The sequence below is a fragment of the Bos grunniens genome, chromosome 22, assembly GCF_055505025.1.
Source record: "Bos grunniens cultivar Pamir isolate PY7600 chromosome 22, Bosgru_T2T1.0, whole genome shotgun sequence".
NCBI lineage: Eukaryota > Metazoa > Chordata > Mammalia > Artiodactyla > Bovidae > Bos > Bos grunniens.
In genome coordinates, this window is record NC_141186.1 from 10,790,580 (window position 1) to 10,807,971 (window position 17,392).

The window sequence follows — 17,392 nt, forward strand, 5'->3', positions numbered from 1 at the left end:
GTGTTTATCCACCTGTACTTAACTTTTTCCTCTTAATAAATACTTCACTTGTTTCACTGCTTTCTGTCTTTGTGAGAATTCTTTACCCGCAAAGCCAAAGGGCCAGGGCTTTGTCAATGACCACTGGTCTAGTGGCTAGGATTTGACTATCACTGCTGTGACCCAACATCAACCTCTGGCTGGGAATCCAAGCCCCGCTTCAAGCTGGCCCAGGGCACCCAAGATCAAAAGCATCTGACTTCTTTCCTGGGCCAGGGCATAGCTCTGTGGGAGTGCAGCCAGGTTCTAGCCTACTTCCCCAAATCCAAGCTTTAGAGAGATCCCCGTAGGCATTCAACTAAACCAGCTTCCCTGCTTGGGGCTGTATAAACAGATGCCACAGGCAGGACCTGAGTCAGAGGTCCCCACCCTCCCCTTGCTCAGATGTCTCAGGTGTTCATCACAACAGCCAAGTAAGGGCTGTAACAGGAGCACCGGTTCACAGAACATACAAAAGATGCCCCACAAAGGTGAATAGATTTCTGACTGGCTACAGAATGGTGTAGGTGGTAGGAGCTTCAACGGAATTCTCTTGGCTCCAAAGGGCAGCCCTACTCTCCACACCAAGACCAGGACTCCTCTGGAAAACCCGGCCCTGGCTCATCTGAAAACAGCCTCAGTCTGAGGGATCAGGGATCACGTGGCATGCTCATCCTATCAAGTGATCTAAAGCAGCTGATCTAGTTTTGCAAGTAAGCCCTGGACCAGGCCCCCTGCTGCAGGCTGGGCTAGCAACAACTGCCCCCTCCACGAGGCAGGCACCCAGGCCAGCTTTGCACTGTGGGGATGTTCCGACTAATCTCTCCACCTTCCATTTCTTTATCTTTAAAACAGAGATAACAGCATCTACTCTGCCTCCCTCACAAGACTATTCTAGAATTAAATGAGGTAATATGCATGAACATACAATTTTAGAATATTTCGATTCATCGTCACCTTAGCAATGGACTCTAAACCTAACCAAACTTGGTAGAGATTAGATTTATACCTTACCGAAAATAGTTAGCAACTATTCAGAAATTCACTGAAATTATAACTTTTAAATAGCCTGCTTTGCATGAGGAATACAAACTCTTAGAGAAAACTCAGTAAATTCCAAATCTGAGGGAGTCTGTCAATTAAAACAATTGTGAGGGAGACTGCTAAATAAATCAAGTCTTAGCCCACCTTCCTTTCATTATTTAAAAATGATTTTTAAAGATCCCAGCTTGAAAGCCAGTAACAGAAGGAAAAGAAGCAAGGGGAACAAATCTCCACGGAAACAGAAATCAGAAGCCAGTTGGCAGCGCCATCTACAACTGGCAAGGCCTTAATCACAGGAAATGGGCAGCCTTCCCGAGGGAGCAGACCCCACGCCTGTCCCCATATGCAGACAGACAAGGGCCCAAAGTGAGAAGATGGGAAAGAATTAGCAAGGAAAGGGCAAACTGAGGCTTGAGTTCATTCCAACGAGTGGGAACTGAGAGAAGAGGGAAGGGGCATCTGAGCCAGAACAGCTATTTAGAAGGCTAAGGATCAGTGGGAAAGGCCCTGAATTGTTCCTCGGCCATTCATTTCATTTAAAAGTTAGTCCAGGTTGTCATATTTTAAGATAAATTCCAACAGATGGGAAAGAATTAGCAAGGAAAGGGCAAACTGAGGCTTCTCTTGAGTTCATTCCAACGAGTGGGAACTGAGAGAAGAGGGAAGGGGCGTCTGAGCCAGAACAGCTGTTTAGAAGGCTAAGGATCAGTGGGAAAGGCCCTGAATTGTTCCTCGGCCATTCATTTCATTTAAAAGTTAGTCCAGGTTGTCATATTTTAAGATAAATTCCAACACTGCTATAAAATGTAACTTGCTTAATCAAAAATGTGCAGTAGGTGAAAAATGGCAAGGACAGGGCTGACCTGCACAGACTCAGGTGCAACACCGCCCAGCAACGACGGACCCACCCAGAGCATGCCTGTGACCCACTGAGTGGGGTCCGGACTTCTGTTAGGGACAAGTCACTGTCACACACCTCAGTCCCTGCATCAATTTATCCCCGGGAGATGATGAGCCCTCTTTTCATTCCTAAAACCATAAACATCATTTCAGAGCAACAGGGACTCAAATGGAGCTCTATACTTGGGTGTTCTGAAAGCTATTTCTGAGGAAAATAATAATGATTTTTCACTTTATCTTCAGGATACAAAAATAGCTATGACTCCTTACTCTGTACCAAGTGTTTCACTTACATTTTACCTCTAATCAGCACCAGTAATCTTCAGTGGTAAAATTAACCTCATTTTACAGATAAGGAACAACTGAGGCACAGAAAGGCTAAGGTCACAGAGCAGACGTGGTAGCTGCCTGGATACAGACCAGGGCCCTCCAGACCTGTGTACTCTCAGCCACAGTATACCCCAAGCAGGGCACGCTGCCTTTAGCTAAGATAGAAACAAACTCAAGATTCTTTAAAGCGGGGATCCCCAACCTTTGGAATCTAATGCCTGATCATCTGAGGTGGAGCTGATGTAATAATAATAAAAATGAAGTGCACAGTAAACGTACCGCACTTGAATCATCCTCAAACGATCCCCCCTTCCCCACTCCCCCCGCCCCCCCAGCCCATGCAAATCCTGTCTTCCATTAAACCAGTCCCAGGTGCCAAAAAAGGATGGGGACCACCGCTTTAAATGACCATCTACTGACTTCCCTGATTTAACCCGAGTACTGATTCGCTCTGGCTGAAACCAGAGACTCACTTTTTCTCTTCTCTCCCAGGTGTCAATTATCTTGAAGCTGATGCCGCCGTGGATTAGTAAAGAAAGCAAGCTTTGCTCAGTGCACTGCAGAGACCATCAGGACATGCATGCTTCCTGCATTTCCCAAACCTTCACCAGAGCAGTTCCAGCTGCAGGAGACACAGGCAGCCTTGGCACTTACGTACTCTCATGGCCCCGCTCGTTGATCTCCTCCTGGAGACTCAGAACACTGGTAAGGTTGATGATCCTTCTCCGGGGGGTACAAGCGGCTGTCATCTCCTTTCGGGATGCATCCTCCACCATTTCCACATCAGAGTCTTCCCGAGGTCTCTTTCTGCAAAGGAGATGAAGAACTGGCAGGTCAACACTATCTTTAAAGTTTTTAAAGTCAGTCAAATTTGGCTCGCATTTTGGAGAAGGAAGTAGCTTCTATGTGCCAAATCTGCACATTTTGGGGAGGCAGGGGGGCACCTCCCCATGAGGGAGCCAGTCAGATCAGTCTGTTCTCCTGCATACTGCTTCTCAGACACCTCTGTAGCCCAAGCAAGGGGCCACTGGACATGGCTCAGCCCAGAGACCTGCAGGGCCTCAAGCAAGTGTGCTGATCTCGCCACGTCTCATTCATTCAGCCCTCCATCCTCTACCTGGCCCTCCATCCATCACTGTTACATAATACCAACCTCATACAGCCATGACAAGGTGCCTGCCCTCACCATGCTGGCTTTCCAGTGGGACAAACAGCAACAGGAGAAAGATCATTTTAAGTAGCAACAAATGCTATGACGAAAATAAAACAACGTAATAGAATGAGGGGAGAAGGAAAGAACTTTAGATTAAATGGACAAAGACAGTCTCTGGTGAGAGGTGACATCTGAGTTGAGACCTCGGTGACAAGAGGTCGGAGAGTTCCTGGACCGAGGGACTAGTTCAGCCAAAGCGCCACGAAGGGGAGGAGAGTGATGGGCTGGGGCAGCCAGGCTGGTTTCACCCCAAGTGGTTTTCAGCAAGGAGTGATGCACTCTGGTTCCTGGTTTAAAAAGATTTCTTTGCTGTGCAGTCAATGGCTCGAGGCGTTACCTTCCCAAGTGATAAACAGAAACGTCACACTTCCCGGCAGGGCTGTTAAGATCATGAACTGAGCTAATGCATGCAAAGTATCTGGCACACAGCGGATGCTCAGTAAGTGTTAGCATCCTTTATTATTCTCTGGAAACAAATCCTTAGAAGTCGTCTTGCTAGACTGACTTGGAAATGAGCAAACGGGGTGAAGTAACAGGCCCAAGTTCCAGTGGGCATTTAGAGCCAGGGTTTTGGTGGTCAGCCACCAGATGGACACGTGGCCTTGGGCAAAGGACTTCACCCAGAGTTCCAGGGACACTGCCTGCACACACTGAGAAAGGAACACATACCTTACAGATTCCAGTGAGATGTCCTTAAAGCACCCACAGAGCGTACACTGAACACCAAAGAAAATATACAGATGGCCAAGCAGCACATGAAAACATGCTCATCATTAATTATTAGGAAAATGCACATCAAAACTACAGTGAGGTATCATCTCACATCAGTCAGAATGGCAATCATTAAACGTCTACGCACAATAAATGCTGGAGAGGGTGTGAAGAAAAGGGAACCCTCTTCAACTGTTGATGAGAATGTAAATTGGCACAGCCACTGTGGACAACAGTGTGGAAGTTTCTTAAAACACTAAAAGCAGAACTACCATATGACCCAGCATTCCTACTACACTCAGAAAACCCAAGTCAAAAAGACACCTGCACCCCAGTGTTTGCTGCAGCACTACTCGCAGCAGCTAAAACACAGAAACCACCCAAATGGCCGTCAACAGAGAAATGGACAAAGATGTGGCACGTGTTTACATATAGGGAGTATTACTCAGCCGTAGGAAGAAGTGAAATTGGGTCATTTGTAGAGATATGGATGGCCACAGAGTCTATCATACGGACTCAAGTCAGAGAAAAACAAATATTGTACAGTAATGCATATAGGTGGAATCTAGAAAAATAGTAAAGATGAGCCTATTTACAGGGCAAGAATAGAGACACAGACATAGAGAACAGATGTGTGGACACAGGAGGAAGGGGAGGGTAGGTCTGACATAAATACATTACCATGAGTAAACTAGATAGCTGGTGGGAGGCTGCTATATGGAACAAGGAGCTCAGCTCAGTGCTCTGTCATGACCTAGATGGGTGTAGAGGCTCAAGAGGGAGGGGGTATACATATACAATTAGCTGATTCACCTTGTTGTACTAACACAGAAACTAACACAAGATTATAAAGCAAATATATTCCAATTTAAACAATTAAACTGACAGTCATTGGTCCAGCTGTTCCTGTCCCCCTCTCTCTAGCTCCCCACCACTAGCCCATGCGCTTCAGGAAGTTTCATAATTTAAACTGAGAAACTCTGCTTCTTCTGAAAGAAGTGACAACAGCTTGGAGATGAAGAATCCTCCAGGTATTTTAGGTCCCCGTTCCCAGCCACCTCTGCTGTTGAGGCTTTACTAGAATTCACTATTAAATCAAATGATAAATATGATTTTTTTTCTGAAATGTTTTCAAATAATGTTTGGAATCATGAACGTTTAAGGTATTTCAAAGGCCACTGTGATGGGTGACTCTCAAGCCGTGGTCAAAGGCAGACAGTGGACCATCCCTCTGGAGGGAGATGGTGAACAGGCAGAGAGAAGGTTGCAAGGAGTTTGTGACAGTTCAAGTTAGAAGGCAGTTTCAGCAAAGAACAAAGAAGGCCAGCTGCCTTTTGCCCAAGATCATACCTGGGGTTCTCGGGGCTGGAAGAGGGCCCTCTCTTCTCGGCCAGGTCTGCAGCCCTCATTGTTGCATCGTCCTCTAAGGCCTGACTCTTCGCAGCCACTGCAGCAGGAGCTGGGAGCTCAAGCATCTCCTCGTCCTGCTGCCTGGTCCCACTGCTAGAAGCATCTGTCCTGTGCTCTGGGACGACAGCCTGGGGCTGACTGGACAGGGCCTTGCTCACAGGCTGCAGGAAGGCATCGAGCTTCTGTTCCCGGCAGTCTGTGCGGACCATCTGGTGGGCATACACTCTGTCACCACTTCCAGCAGTGGATGAGGATGTCACACTCGCTGTGGATTTAACTGCTTCCCCAGAGGGGCCAGGAAGACCTGGCAGTAAAGTCTGTGCCAAAAAAGAAGATGGTGGGAAGATACAGAGTAAGAAGTAGAGAAGTACAGGCCCCAAAATGGAGCAGAAGCTAGAACCAGGTATAATTATCACTACAGAATTATTATAGAAGGAATTCTGACCAAAATTTGAAGTACGAAATTAAAAATACACAAATATAGGGACTTCCTTGGTGGTCTGGTGGTTCCCAATGCCTGGGTTAGATCCCTGGTCAGGGAACTAAGATCCCGCACGCCACACAGCATGGCCAAAAAAGTAGTAAAGATGGAAATAGACAATATAAAATCAAAAATTCAGCAAAATCCTTACAATTTAAAAAGTGGTTTGATATAAAACTACTCGTGTAAAGCTCATATGTTTTTGTCCATTTTTCGTTGCCATAAGACATTTACTGTGGTAAATTATGCATAACATAAAACCTGTTTAACCATTTTCATGTGTACAGCCCTGCAACATTAAGTACACTGACAACGTTGTGCGACCATCACCTACCTCCATCCTCCCAAGGGGAAACTCTCCCCTAGCTTCTGGCAACCACCTTCCGACTGTCTATTTTTAAAAATACGTATTTCCTACTTCTGTGCACTGGTAAAGCCTGGAAGCAGTAACCACCCAGCAGCAATGAGGAGCCCCCCACGCCCCTCAATCCCAGACTATAGTTTCTAAATACCATCCCCCACTAAAATAAGGCACTTCTTTGGAAAAGTGGCCAATTTCAGGACATGGGCTGGGAAACTATACAGTGAGCCTACAAAAATCCTATCTTATCAGAAACAAGGAAATTATCAAAGATTCAAGTAATTGGGTTAAAAGGACAAGAGCACCAGCCTGAAGTGGTTTCTGCTGGTCAAGGATGGAATAATTTAACTAAAACTAGTTGAATTATGATGCTTGTTAACAGCTATGACAAAATACTAGAAGAAAGAGAAAAATGGAGAGGAAGAAAGGAAAGCAGGAAGGAGAGAGATGAGATAGGCAGAAAAAAGTCATTAAACGGACATTGCTAGGACACCAACCCATTTCCCTGCAAACTGATCACCAAAGGCAAAGAACTCAGAATTTATCTTTTCTTTCTGGCATAAACTGTATTTCAGGATAACCCAATAACTAACAAACGAGCGAAAATTTTTTGCTACAGAAAAAATTGGTTTATTAATAAAGAAGAAATGATAAAATCAAGAAAATCATAATCTCACAATCTTAATGAAATAACTGGCTCAGGCAATGACCATCAAGGAATGGTGAAACTAATCACTAATGGTGACCTTCACGGTGAAGGAATCAGGCTGTCGGCAGCAGAGCCCACTGATGAACCTTACCACGGCGATACTTACTTGCGACGTACTTTCTTCATCTGCCTGTGCAATCCACAGGTGGGTTTGGGGAGGCAGAAACTAACAAAACTACTTTGCAGAGTCACTTTTAAGTCCAGAAAAGTGAAACACCTCGTCCAACATGATGGAGCTGGAACAAACCACAAGCACCACCAGGCTTCCCAATTTTCACACCGAACGGCAACCCAGCAAACCAGGGCTGCTGTTGTCCTGGCCCCAGGAGCGAAGGGCAAGGCCCAAGCTGGGGAGAAGGAGGAAGGCAACCCAGGGCCAAAAAGTGAGGAGCCAGGGCAAGAAGGTGTTCTGAAGACCTCAGGGGAGCGGGGACAGTCTGAGTTTGGAGACCTTCACCCAGAACAGTGCACCGACAGACAGAGGCGGGTCCTCTGATCCAGAAACCCACCTTCCTTCTAAAGACACACGTGTCAGAACCCACGCGGAGTTATCTCGGGAAAGAAAATGGAATCTAACAAATCTGCCTCATGCAGGACAGTACAAGCAGGGAAGTCGAGAGGTTCTTTTTCTGGTAGAGCCACAGACGCCTCCTGGGACTCCGGTGAACCCCTTCCTCCAGGCCTCTCCTCTCCTTCCCACCAGCCAACTAAGGCCCAGGTGCTGGCATTTCCAGATTTCAACTATTGATCAGTGATCAGAGATATGTCCTCTGTCCAGGTTCCCTCCTCACTTTGCCCAAGTCACTGTGGGTTTCCATCCGCTTTCCATGCTGCAGCCAGAGAGCTCTTCGTAAAATGCAAACCAGATCCTGTCCGTTCCCATCATCACGTTGAAGTTACACTCCTTACCTTGCTGATGAAACCCCTCAAACTGACCTGAACTCTGCAGTGAGCGTAGGCCTTCACACATGCCCAGTGTTGCTTAACCCCACCTACGCATGCCCATGCCTGGCCAAGCTTTTAAAAACCACCGACGCCCAGACCCACCCCCTGAGATAGATTTACTGGTTCGGGGAGGGCCCAGGTGATTCCCATCAGGCAGCCAGCATGGAGAACGCTGACAGCACGCTCAGCATTCAGATCCTCAACACCTCTTATCTTGCAGCCCTCCCCCACCACCTGGCCAAGCCTGTATCCTCATCCTCTCCTCTGCCAGAAACATCCTGTGCACCCCTGTCCCCTTCTGCCCATCTAATTCCTTCTCAGCCTTGGGGCCCAGTCTCCACATCCCTTCCTTCACGTCTCTGAGGCTCAAGTCTGGGACAAGAGCCCCCTCCCTTCCAAGTCTGCTTTTCTCTCATGTGGGATGTGGACTCTAGACCATGGGTACCTCAGTGAAGGGAGGAATCCGTCTCTGCTGCAACCTCAGCAGCCCATCACGGGGCTTCTGTGGGTATCTGGGGAGGGAGCAGTCAAGGGCACTGAGGCTGAGTCAGCAACAATGGATGAAAACCACCGACAGTTATGGAGCCCTTCCGTATCAGCACCCGCTCTGAGGGCTCACGCACACCCCCCAACAACCTGCAGGTGTGCAGGTCCCGGGGCAGGCGCGGCTGCCCCAAGGGCACTCTGCTCACTGCTGGAGCCCACACCATCCCCCATCGAGGCTCTCTGCAGGTAACCAGGAATGCTCTTGGGGAGGCACTCACCTGCTTGGCCATTTTGAAAGTTTTCAGAGAAGCAGGGCTCACAGAAGCCCACTTCCTGCTTACAGGACCCAGTGTGATTTAAGGGGGAAAAGGTTCCATTTCTCTAGTTGTGGTGTCCACTGTGTTTCTGATGAACCCACTCTCACTACTCTGGGCAGTTACCTCAGAGCTGCAACCAGACACTGGAGATGGTACTATCACCTGCTTATTGTACAGATGGGGAAACTGAGGCCCCAGAGAAGGGGAGCAGTTTATAATCAATGCTCTTAGAACCTGGATAATTGTAGTAAGTTGAATGGTGCCAGGTCCTGGACCAGACATTTTCCACTTGCTGTTCACCAACCACTTATAACCGTCCTTGGGTGTGGGGGTGACCAGCTCCATCTTTACTGAGGGAGATGTGGCGGTCAGCAAAAGTCAGTCACACAGTGGTAACAAGGCTTGACTAAAGGCCCTGCCCAGGGCCCTGCCCCTGCGCTCTGCCCCAGATATGGGGGATCAGCCTCCTCTAAACATCTCCAGTAGGGAATGCAGGAGAGAGGTGCCCCACTCTGTTTCAGACAGCCCCTTTTCCTAGGAAGGTGGTCTAAAGACCCCAGAAAGAGGCAGAGAGAGAACTCAGTGCCTTACGACTCCAGGCTCAGGGCTAACACCGTGAACCTTCAGAGTTGGGTTCAAGAAAGGTGCTTAAAGAAAACTATCAAAGTGGGACTTCCCTGGTGGTCCTGTGGTTAAGACACTGAGTTTCCACTGCAGGGGGCATGGATTTGATCCCTGGTAAGGGAACTAAGATCCTGCATGCTGCAGGTCATGGCCAAAAAAAAAAGAAAGAAAGAAAATTATCAAAGTAAGTAGAAAGTCTTATAAAGCAACAGTGAAATGTCTGGGCACTCCTGGGTGACAGGGCACATTTTCAGTGGCAAAGGCACCGGGGAAAGAGCTGAGGAGGCGCCACCACCTGGGTGAAGTAGGTCCTGGAGGCGTTGGAGCCCAGGAGCCTGCTCTCGATGTGCTGCTGCAGCCGTTCCAGGATGCTGTCCTCATGCAGGAAGTGAACCTCGTGCTTCGTGGGGTGCACGTTGACATCCACATTCTGGGGGCTTATTTCTAGACTGGCAGGAAAAAGGAGAAGAGCTACATAACACAGTGAGAAATGCAGGAAATTCACTCACAATCTTTGCGGTGGGCAGGAAACTTGGGGAGGCCAAATGATGCAGTAGTTAAGACTTGAAGGTCAAATCCGAGTGACCTTGGTTCAAATGCTGACTCTGCTGCTTGAGAGCTGAGTGGCTGTGGGTAGGTTACAGCATGTTTCTATGCCTTGATTTCCAATTCCTGTGAATTGGACCTAATACATGTTGGGGATTAAATTCATGTAAAGCATTTAGCATGCACCCGGCACATTTATCATCCATCAGCTGTCATTACCATCACTCCAGAGCTAGCGGAATTTCTCATTCCATAACTCACGGCCAAGGCATTTAATAATTAGCTGACCAGCAAACTATTAATATGTCTCTTGTTACCCAAACTTTATAGACCAGAGTGTTTCAATATTCATGTACATAACAACTCATCAATGACAGGTGTCAGTTAGTTTCTGCAAAAATTCCCCAGTCAACAATGTGTTAATGTCTCAGGACTAGTTCCCCCATATGTAACCATGAACCTGTCCCTACTTACTGTTCAGTATTATGTGGAGGTAAAAACATATACAAAAAATAATATATGTGAGAGAACTTTCTAACATTAAAATGTTGCATAAAAGTCAGTTTAGAGGCTGTGCCATCAACTTACTGCCTCAGGTCAAAGCCAGCATCTATCACTGCAAGCTCTGATAAGGGAGCGTGGCAGTGTGAAGTGTTGTCAGTAGAGGGCGCTGGACGGACCCGTAGGAGAAAAGGATTTCTCTGCCAGGTTAGGGCAGGTTCCTCTTGGTTCAGGGGCAAGGCGATGTTCACTTTTGTTTCACTAACATACTGCCTGGCACAAGGGAAGCTCTCGGTGGGATTCTATAGCAGAAGTGAATAAATAAAGGAAAACTGTGCCTTTTACCTGTGAAAAGGGCCAGTGGGATATGGGGTTCACTCTCACTGGGCTAATTAACAAGTCCATGGCTCTTTCAGAGAGGATAGCTGGACAGAATTTCTCTTCCCTATGAATCCTGGGTGAGTAATTCAGTGCTGCCTTACCTGAGGTACAGGAACGGGTGTGTGCTTTTGGGCAAATACGCTGCATACACCGTTTCTATGGCTTTTCTTAAGGAAGCTGACTCTACCAGACGATCTAGAAAATAAAAGGAATTAGCTCCTATGTGTCCTAAAGGGTGAGGTGAAGGTGCACACCAATACCATGCCAGGACATCAGCTCAGGAAGAACACGGCTGGAGCGACATCCACATCAGTCCCCCTTTACCATCGGGATCCCCCAGCATCTCACTGGGGGCGTGGGGCTCTCCTCTCCCCAGAGCAGCAGCAACAGCCAATTCTGCCTCCCTGCTCCCTTCCTCACCCCTCCCCGGCAGCCCAGGCAGACCGCGTGCCCCTGCTCAGAACCTCATTCTGCAAATATACACTCTGGGCTACAAGCAGGGAAACAAACGCTGGTGAATAAACTAGTTCCAGCTCCCCGTGGTAAGGGCCACCACTGGAGCCGGTGTGCTCAATGGTGGGGGAGGCAGCAGCCACACTGGCTCAGGGAGCTCCAACACTGGGGCAGCTGAACAGAGACTTAAGGGCAAGTGCATTTTCCAGGCATTTCAAGGGGTACAAATCTCTGACTGCATGCGGAGAGTAATTTAGGAGATGAGGTAGGCTTGAGAGGGTAGAAAACGATAAAAGCTGGAGAGAGAAGACTAAAATCAGAGGAAGATCTATTTTCAAACAACACGGCTCTCTTTTCTCCCCAGACTCTTGACCTGTTGACGATCTACTTCCTGACCTGGTGGAGCAGAGGATATGTCACATCTTTTTATTTCCAATGAAAGAGAGGCCGTGATCTTACGAGCGAGGAAACTATTATTCTGAGTGCTCACTACGTCACCCACAGCTGCCTCGGTGATGTTGCTGTGCTGCGTAACCTAACAAAAGGGGCCCTTCACTGAGGTTTCTGAACTTGAGACACGCTGGAGGAGTGTTCTTCGTCCCTGCCACCCGAGGGAGCCTGCCCAGTGCGTAGGTAAGTGAACGACACACTAAGAGTCTGACCTAACCTCTAAAAAGTCTATAAATAATAAATGCTGGAGAGGGTGTGGAGAAAAGGGAACCCTCCTCCACTGTTGGTAGGAATGTAAATTGGTTCAGCCACTACAGAGAACAGTACAGAGGTTCCTTAAAAAACTAAAAATAGAGTTACCATATAATCCAACATCTGGAGAAAATGAAAACTCCAATTCAAAAAGGAACAATGGATTAAAGACAATCTCTTTAACAAGTGGTGCTGGGAAATCTGGTCAACCACTTGTAAAAGAATGAAACTAGAACACTTTCTAACACCATATACAAAAATAAACTCAAAATGGATTAAAGATCTCAACATAAGACCAGAAACTATAAAACTCCTAGAGCAGAACATAGGCAAAACACTCTCTGACATACATCACAGCAGGATCCTCTATGACCCACTTCCCAGAATATTGGAAATAAAAGCAAAAATAAACAAATGGGACCTAATTAAACTTAAAAGCTTCTGCACATCAAAGGAAACTATTAGCAAGGTGAAAAGACAGCCTTCAGAATGGGAGAAAATAATACCAAATGAAGCAACCGACAAACAACTAATCTCAAAAATATACAAGCAACTCCTACAGCTCAACTCCAGAAAAATAAATGACCCAATCAAAAAATGGGCCAAAGAACTAAATAGACATTTCTCCAAAGAAGACATACAGATGGCTAACAAACACATGAAAAGATGCTCAACATCACTCATTATCAGAGAAATGCAAATCAAAACCACTATGAGGTACCATTTCACACCAGTCAGAATGGCTGCGATCCAAAAGTCTACAAATAATAAATGCTGGAGAGGGTGTGGAGAAAAGGGAACCCTCTTACACTGTTGGTGGGAATGCAAACTAGTACAGCCACTATGGAGAACAGTGTGGAGATTCCTTAAAAAACTGGAAATAGAACTGCCTTATGATCCAGCAATCCCACTGCTGGGCATACACACTGAGGAAACCAGAAGGGAAAAAGACACGTGTACCCCAATGTTCATCGCAGCACTGTTTATAATAGCCAGGACATGGAAGCAACCTAGATGTCCATCAGCAGATGAATGGATAAGAAAGCTGTGGTACATATACACAATGGAGTATTACTCAGCCATTAAAAAGAATACATTTGAATCAGTTCTAATGAGGTGGATGAAACTGGAGCCTATTATACAGAGTGAAGTAAGCCAGAAGGAAAAACACCAATACAGTATACTAACGCATATATATGGAATTTAGAAAGATGGTAACGATAACCCTGTATACGAGACAGCAAAAGAGACACTGATGTATAGAACAGTCTTATGGACTCTGTGGGAGAGGGAGAGGGTGGGAAGATTTGGGAGAATGGCACTGAAACATGTGAAATGTCATGTATGAAACGAGATGCCAGTCCAGGTTCAATGCACGATGCTGGATGCTTGGGGCTGGTGCACTGGGACAACCCAGAGGGAGGGTATGGGGAGGGAGGAGGGAGGAGGGTTCAGGATGGGGAACACATGTATACCTGTGGTGGATTCATTTTGATATTTGGCAAAACTAATACAATTATGTAAGGTTTAAAAATAAAATAAAATTAATTAAAAAAAAAAAAGAGAGGGGATATATGGACACAGATGGCTGATTCATTTTGCCGTACTAACATTGTAAAGCACCTATATTCCAATAAAAATTAATTAAAAAAAAAAAAACTAAAAATAGAGTTACCATATAATCCAACATCTGGAGAAAATGAAAACTCCAATTCAAAAAGGAACAAATGCACCCCAAAATTCACAGCTGCAAAGACATGGAAGCAACTCGAATGTCCGTGAACAGATGCGTGGACAAAGAAGACGTGGTGTGTATTTTTGTATAAGCGTTTACAGTGGGAATATTACCCATAAAAAAGAATGAAATATTGCCATTTGCAGCAATATGGTAAGTGAAATAAATCAAAGACAAATTATTCTATTACTTTTGTGTGGAATGTAAAAAATACTACAATTGAACTTATTTACAAAACAGAAACAGACTCACAAACATAGAGAACAAATTTACGGATACCGATGGAGAAAGGCGGAAGAGGGATAAATTAGGAGCGTGGGATTAACCAATACACACCACTGTATGTTAAACAGACAACAAAGATTTACTGTATAGCACAGGGAACTATATTCAATATTTTGCAATAACCTATAATGGAAAAGAATCCGAAAATATATACGTAAGTGTGTAACTGATTCACTTTGCTGTATACCTAAAACTAATACAATACTGTAAATCAACTACACTTCATTTAAAAGAAGGAAAAATCCCTGCCTGCACCTAAAATACCCCCTCCCTGTGCCCTGCAGGCAATTTCCAACAGTGGGTCTTATGTAAGAAGAGAACAAAGGTCTGCCCTGGGCCTGCTGGTAAGGCCCTGAGGCCAGAAGGGAGGAAGCTGCACTGGCTCACAGGGGCTGGGATGCCCTCTCCTGGGCATCCTCTCAGAGGCAAGAACCTGACTCCGCAACCGGCAGCCAACACTGAGCACGTGTGAGAGGACTGGGGAGACTCAGGGCAGAAATAACTACTTCCTAATTATACCACGTTTCTGTATGTTTCCCTGGGTGTAATCAAACCTGTGGATAAGAAGTTCCTCCATGGCCCCTGAAAGTTCCCTGTGGAGTGATTTCTCCACATAGCTCCTTCTCACTTACGGTTGATGAAGAGTAAGAAGATGCACTTCTTCACTGAATAGTTTGCATTGGATATGTAGCCATTCATTTTGAAGGCAAGGGTTTTATCCTCACATTCAACTTCTATCAATTCTCTGGTTGGAAAAATGAGAAATTTTGAGGCTTTTCAAAAACCTGGAAAATTCAAACACTCTAAAGAATCAGAGTTGGAAAAATCAGGGCTCCTTCCCATAAACTGACTCTGCCAAGTGTGGATCCCAGAGACTTGGTTCATTAAGATCGTCCAGGCCCACCCACCCATTTGTCTATCCAACCTCTCACCCACCCATCTAGCCATCCATTCACCCACCTAGCTACACTTTTCAAGCATTTATGATATGTCAGTCGTCACTGTCACTGTTGGGACATGGCAAGTCAAGTTCTGAGATGTTGTTTTGCTGAAACTTCTATGTATCTTAGTAACTCAGCCCCAAAGACGAGATTCCAACGAAATCATCTCTGCTGAAAATCTCTTACTTTGCTGATGGGGAACATAACAGGCTCCTGTGTGGTGCCCCCCAGAGTGTGTTTACGAGGAGCAGGGACATCTATTAAGATGAAACAAGGTCCCCCCATGAGCCACGCTCATTTCTGCCTGAGGGCCTCTCAAGTGCTAGTCCCTCCAGCTGGAAAGTTCCCTCTGCTGGTTTGGCTTCCCAGGTGGCGCTAGTGGTAAAGAACCTGCCCGCCAAAGCAGGACACATAAGAGACACTGGTTCAATCCCTGGGTCAGGAAGATCCCCAGAGTAGGAATGGCAACCCACTCCAGTATTCTTGCCTGGAGAATCCTGTGGACAGAGGAGCCCGGAGGGCTACAGTCCATGGGCTCACAGAGTTGGACACGACTGGAGCGACTTGGCACACACACCGGCTAGTTAATTCCTCCTTACCCGCTGTATCTAGGGATTACCTCCTCAAAGAGCCTTCCATGACAATCTCTCTCCCTGATCTCAGGAGATGCCCCACCTTATACTTTTCCTTTAAGCCACTGAGCGCAGTCACTAATGAATGTAATAATTATTTCCTGTGTCTCTCCAGATAGAGAATGAGTCGTCTGAGGACAAGAATCCTTCCTGCTTTATTCCCTCCTCCCCATCTCTACCCCGCAGCACAGTGCCCAGCAAGGAGCAGAAGCTCATTACACGCTTCCTGGAAGGACAGCTGATGCTCCACAGGCAATGGTGTGTACTCCAAGTCTGCGTAGAGCACAGCTTCCCATGCTTCCCCATGCAGCGAACCAGCAGGCCCTCTCTCCCCAAAAGAGGCTGGTTTTCGGGAAACCTCTTTTGGGACCTGCTCCTCCGTGGGATTTCCAGTTTCTTATACTGTCTAAGAGTTTCATAACAACTAATTCTGAATCTTAGAATCTGGCCAAGGAGCTCTTAAAAGTTTCACTGGGTCTTAAAATTTGGTCAACAGAACTCTGTTTGCTCTGGGAGCAGAACTGGAAAAATAATTCTTTAATACTTGATAAGTAACAAAAGGGTAATTAAAAGCAAATTGACTGTTCTCTAGTTAGGAACCTGATTTTGTTCAAAGGGTGAGTAACTTGTCCCCTTTGGAGTAGAAAACTGAGTCGTTGGACTACTGCTCCTGCTTTTAAGATTGTTGGAAAAGGTAAAGTCAGGGGCGGTCCCATTCACCTGTGTACCCCCAGCTTCTGGGGCCTGCCTGGCATACAGAAGGCGCTTAGTATTGTCCCCTCTGATTATGACGCAGACACTGTGGGCTTTGCAAAGCCCTGAGATTAAGCTACAGATATGTACTGAAACAGTGGCTTTCACCCATCAAGGGGAATGTCGTGAGAAACCCAGAATACAAGCAATGTTCCTGCTGAGGCTTTGACCATGAAGATCTAGGGACACGACACTGCTTGCCACCAGACAGGGAAGTCTTCAAGCGCAGAAACATTTTACTTGTTTTTATATCTTTAACTTCTGGCACAAAGCCCAGAATAAATGTTGAGTGGTAATAAATGCAATCCCAGTGACAATTATGAAAATACAAGGACAAGCGGGAACAACGGAGGACAGAATTCTTCTACACCCGAGACGTTCTGAAGACAGAGACCTAGAGAGAAAACACAGTTTGCAGCCAGACCACCTAGGATATGACGTGCACCCAAGAAGCACTGATTATACAAAATAATCTGAAGCATGACAACAAGCCTGAAGCATAAAAACAAGCCTGCACTTGGTTGAAAAAAACTCTTCAGGCAAGTGTAAACAGATTCCAAAATAATGTGACAGAACACAGAAGATTTTAAAAAACGCAAGTTATCAGCATACCGGCTAACAGCATTTCCAAAGATGGAGCGAATGTTGTCCACGGTGGTGGCATTTGGCAGGGTCCTGACGTCAGCTACAGTTTCACCTTGCTGATAAAGAGAACAGGGCTGACTGAAATACCATGACCTTGTCTCCATAGCCAACTATTAAAAAAAAAAAAAAAACCCTTCTTACTTTTATAATACATAACCATCCTTTATAAATTAAGAACTTACTTTTTTAACTGAGAAACCAATGCCCGAATTGTGTACTGCATACCTGGCAGAGAAAAAAACAAAATAGTAAAAAAGAGAAGCCAAATG

General features: G+C 46.1%; 1 protein-coding gene across 9 annotated transcripts in view; it reads right to left on the bottom strand.

The window, feature by feature from the left end:
- MLH1 (mutL homolog 1) overlaps positions 1–17,392 on the bottom strand; it is an 87,716-nt gene that overhangs the window by 57,840 nt on the left and 12,484 nt on the right. For 7 of the 9 annotated variants that reach the window (XM_086365803.1, XM_086365798.1, XM_086365802.1 and 4 more), the window contains 7 exons: positions 17,306–17,348; positions 17,091–17,179; positions 14,785–14,897; positions 11,079–11,172; positions 9,845–9,998; positions 5,567–5,943; positions 2,951–3,099 (listed from right to left, as the gene is read on the bottom strand). In XM_086365803.1, the coding sequence (XP_086221929.1) occupies positions 2,951–3,099; positions 5,567–5,943; positions 9,845–9,998; positions 11,079–11,172; positions 14,785–14,851 (841 nt within the window). In that variant the 5' untranslated portion in view covers positions 14,852–14,897; positions 17,091–17,179; positions 17,306–17,348. Of the gene's footprint in view, positions 1–2,946; positions 3,100–5,566; positions 5,944–9,844; positions 9,999–11,078; positions 11,173–14,784; positions 14,898–17,090; positions 17,180–17,305; positions 17,349–17,392 lie in introns of all 9 variants that reach the window. The other 2 variants (XR_015150904.1, XR_015150905.1) reach the window with 1 other exon arrangement.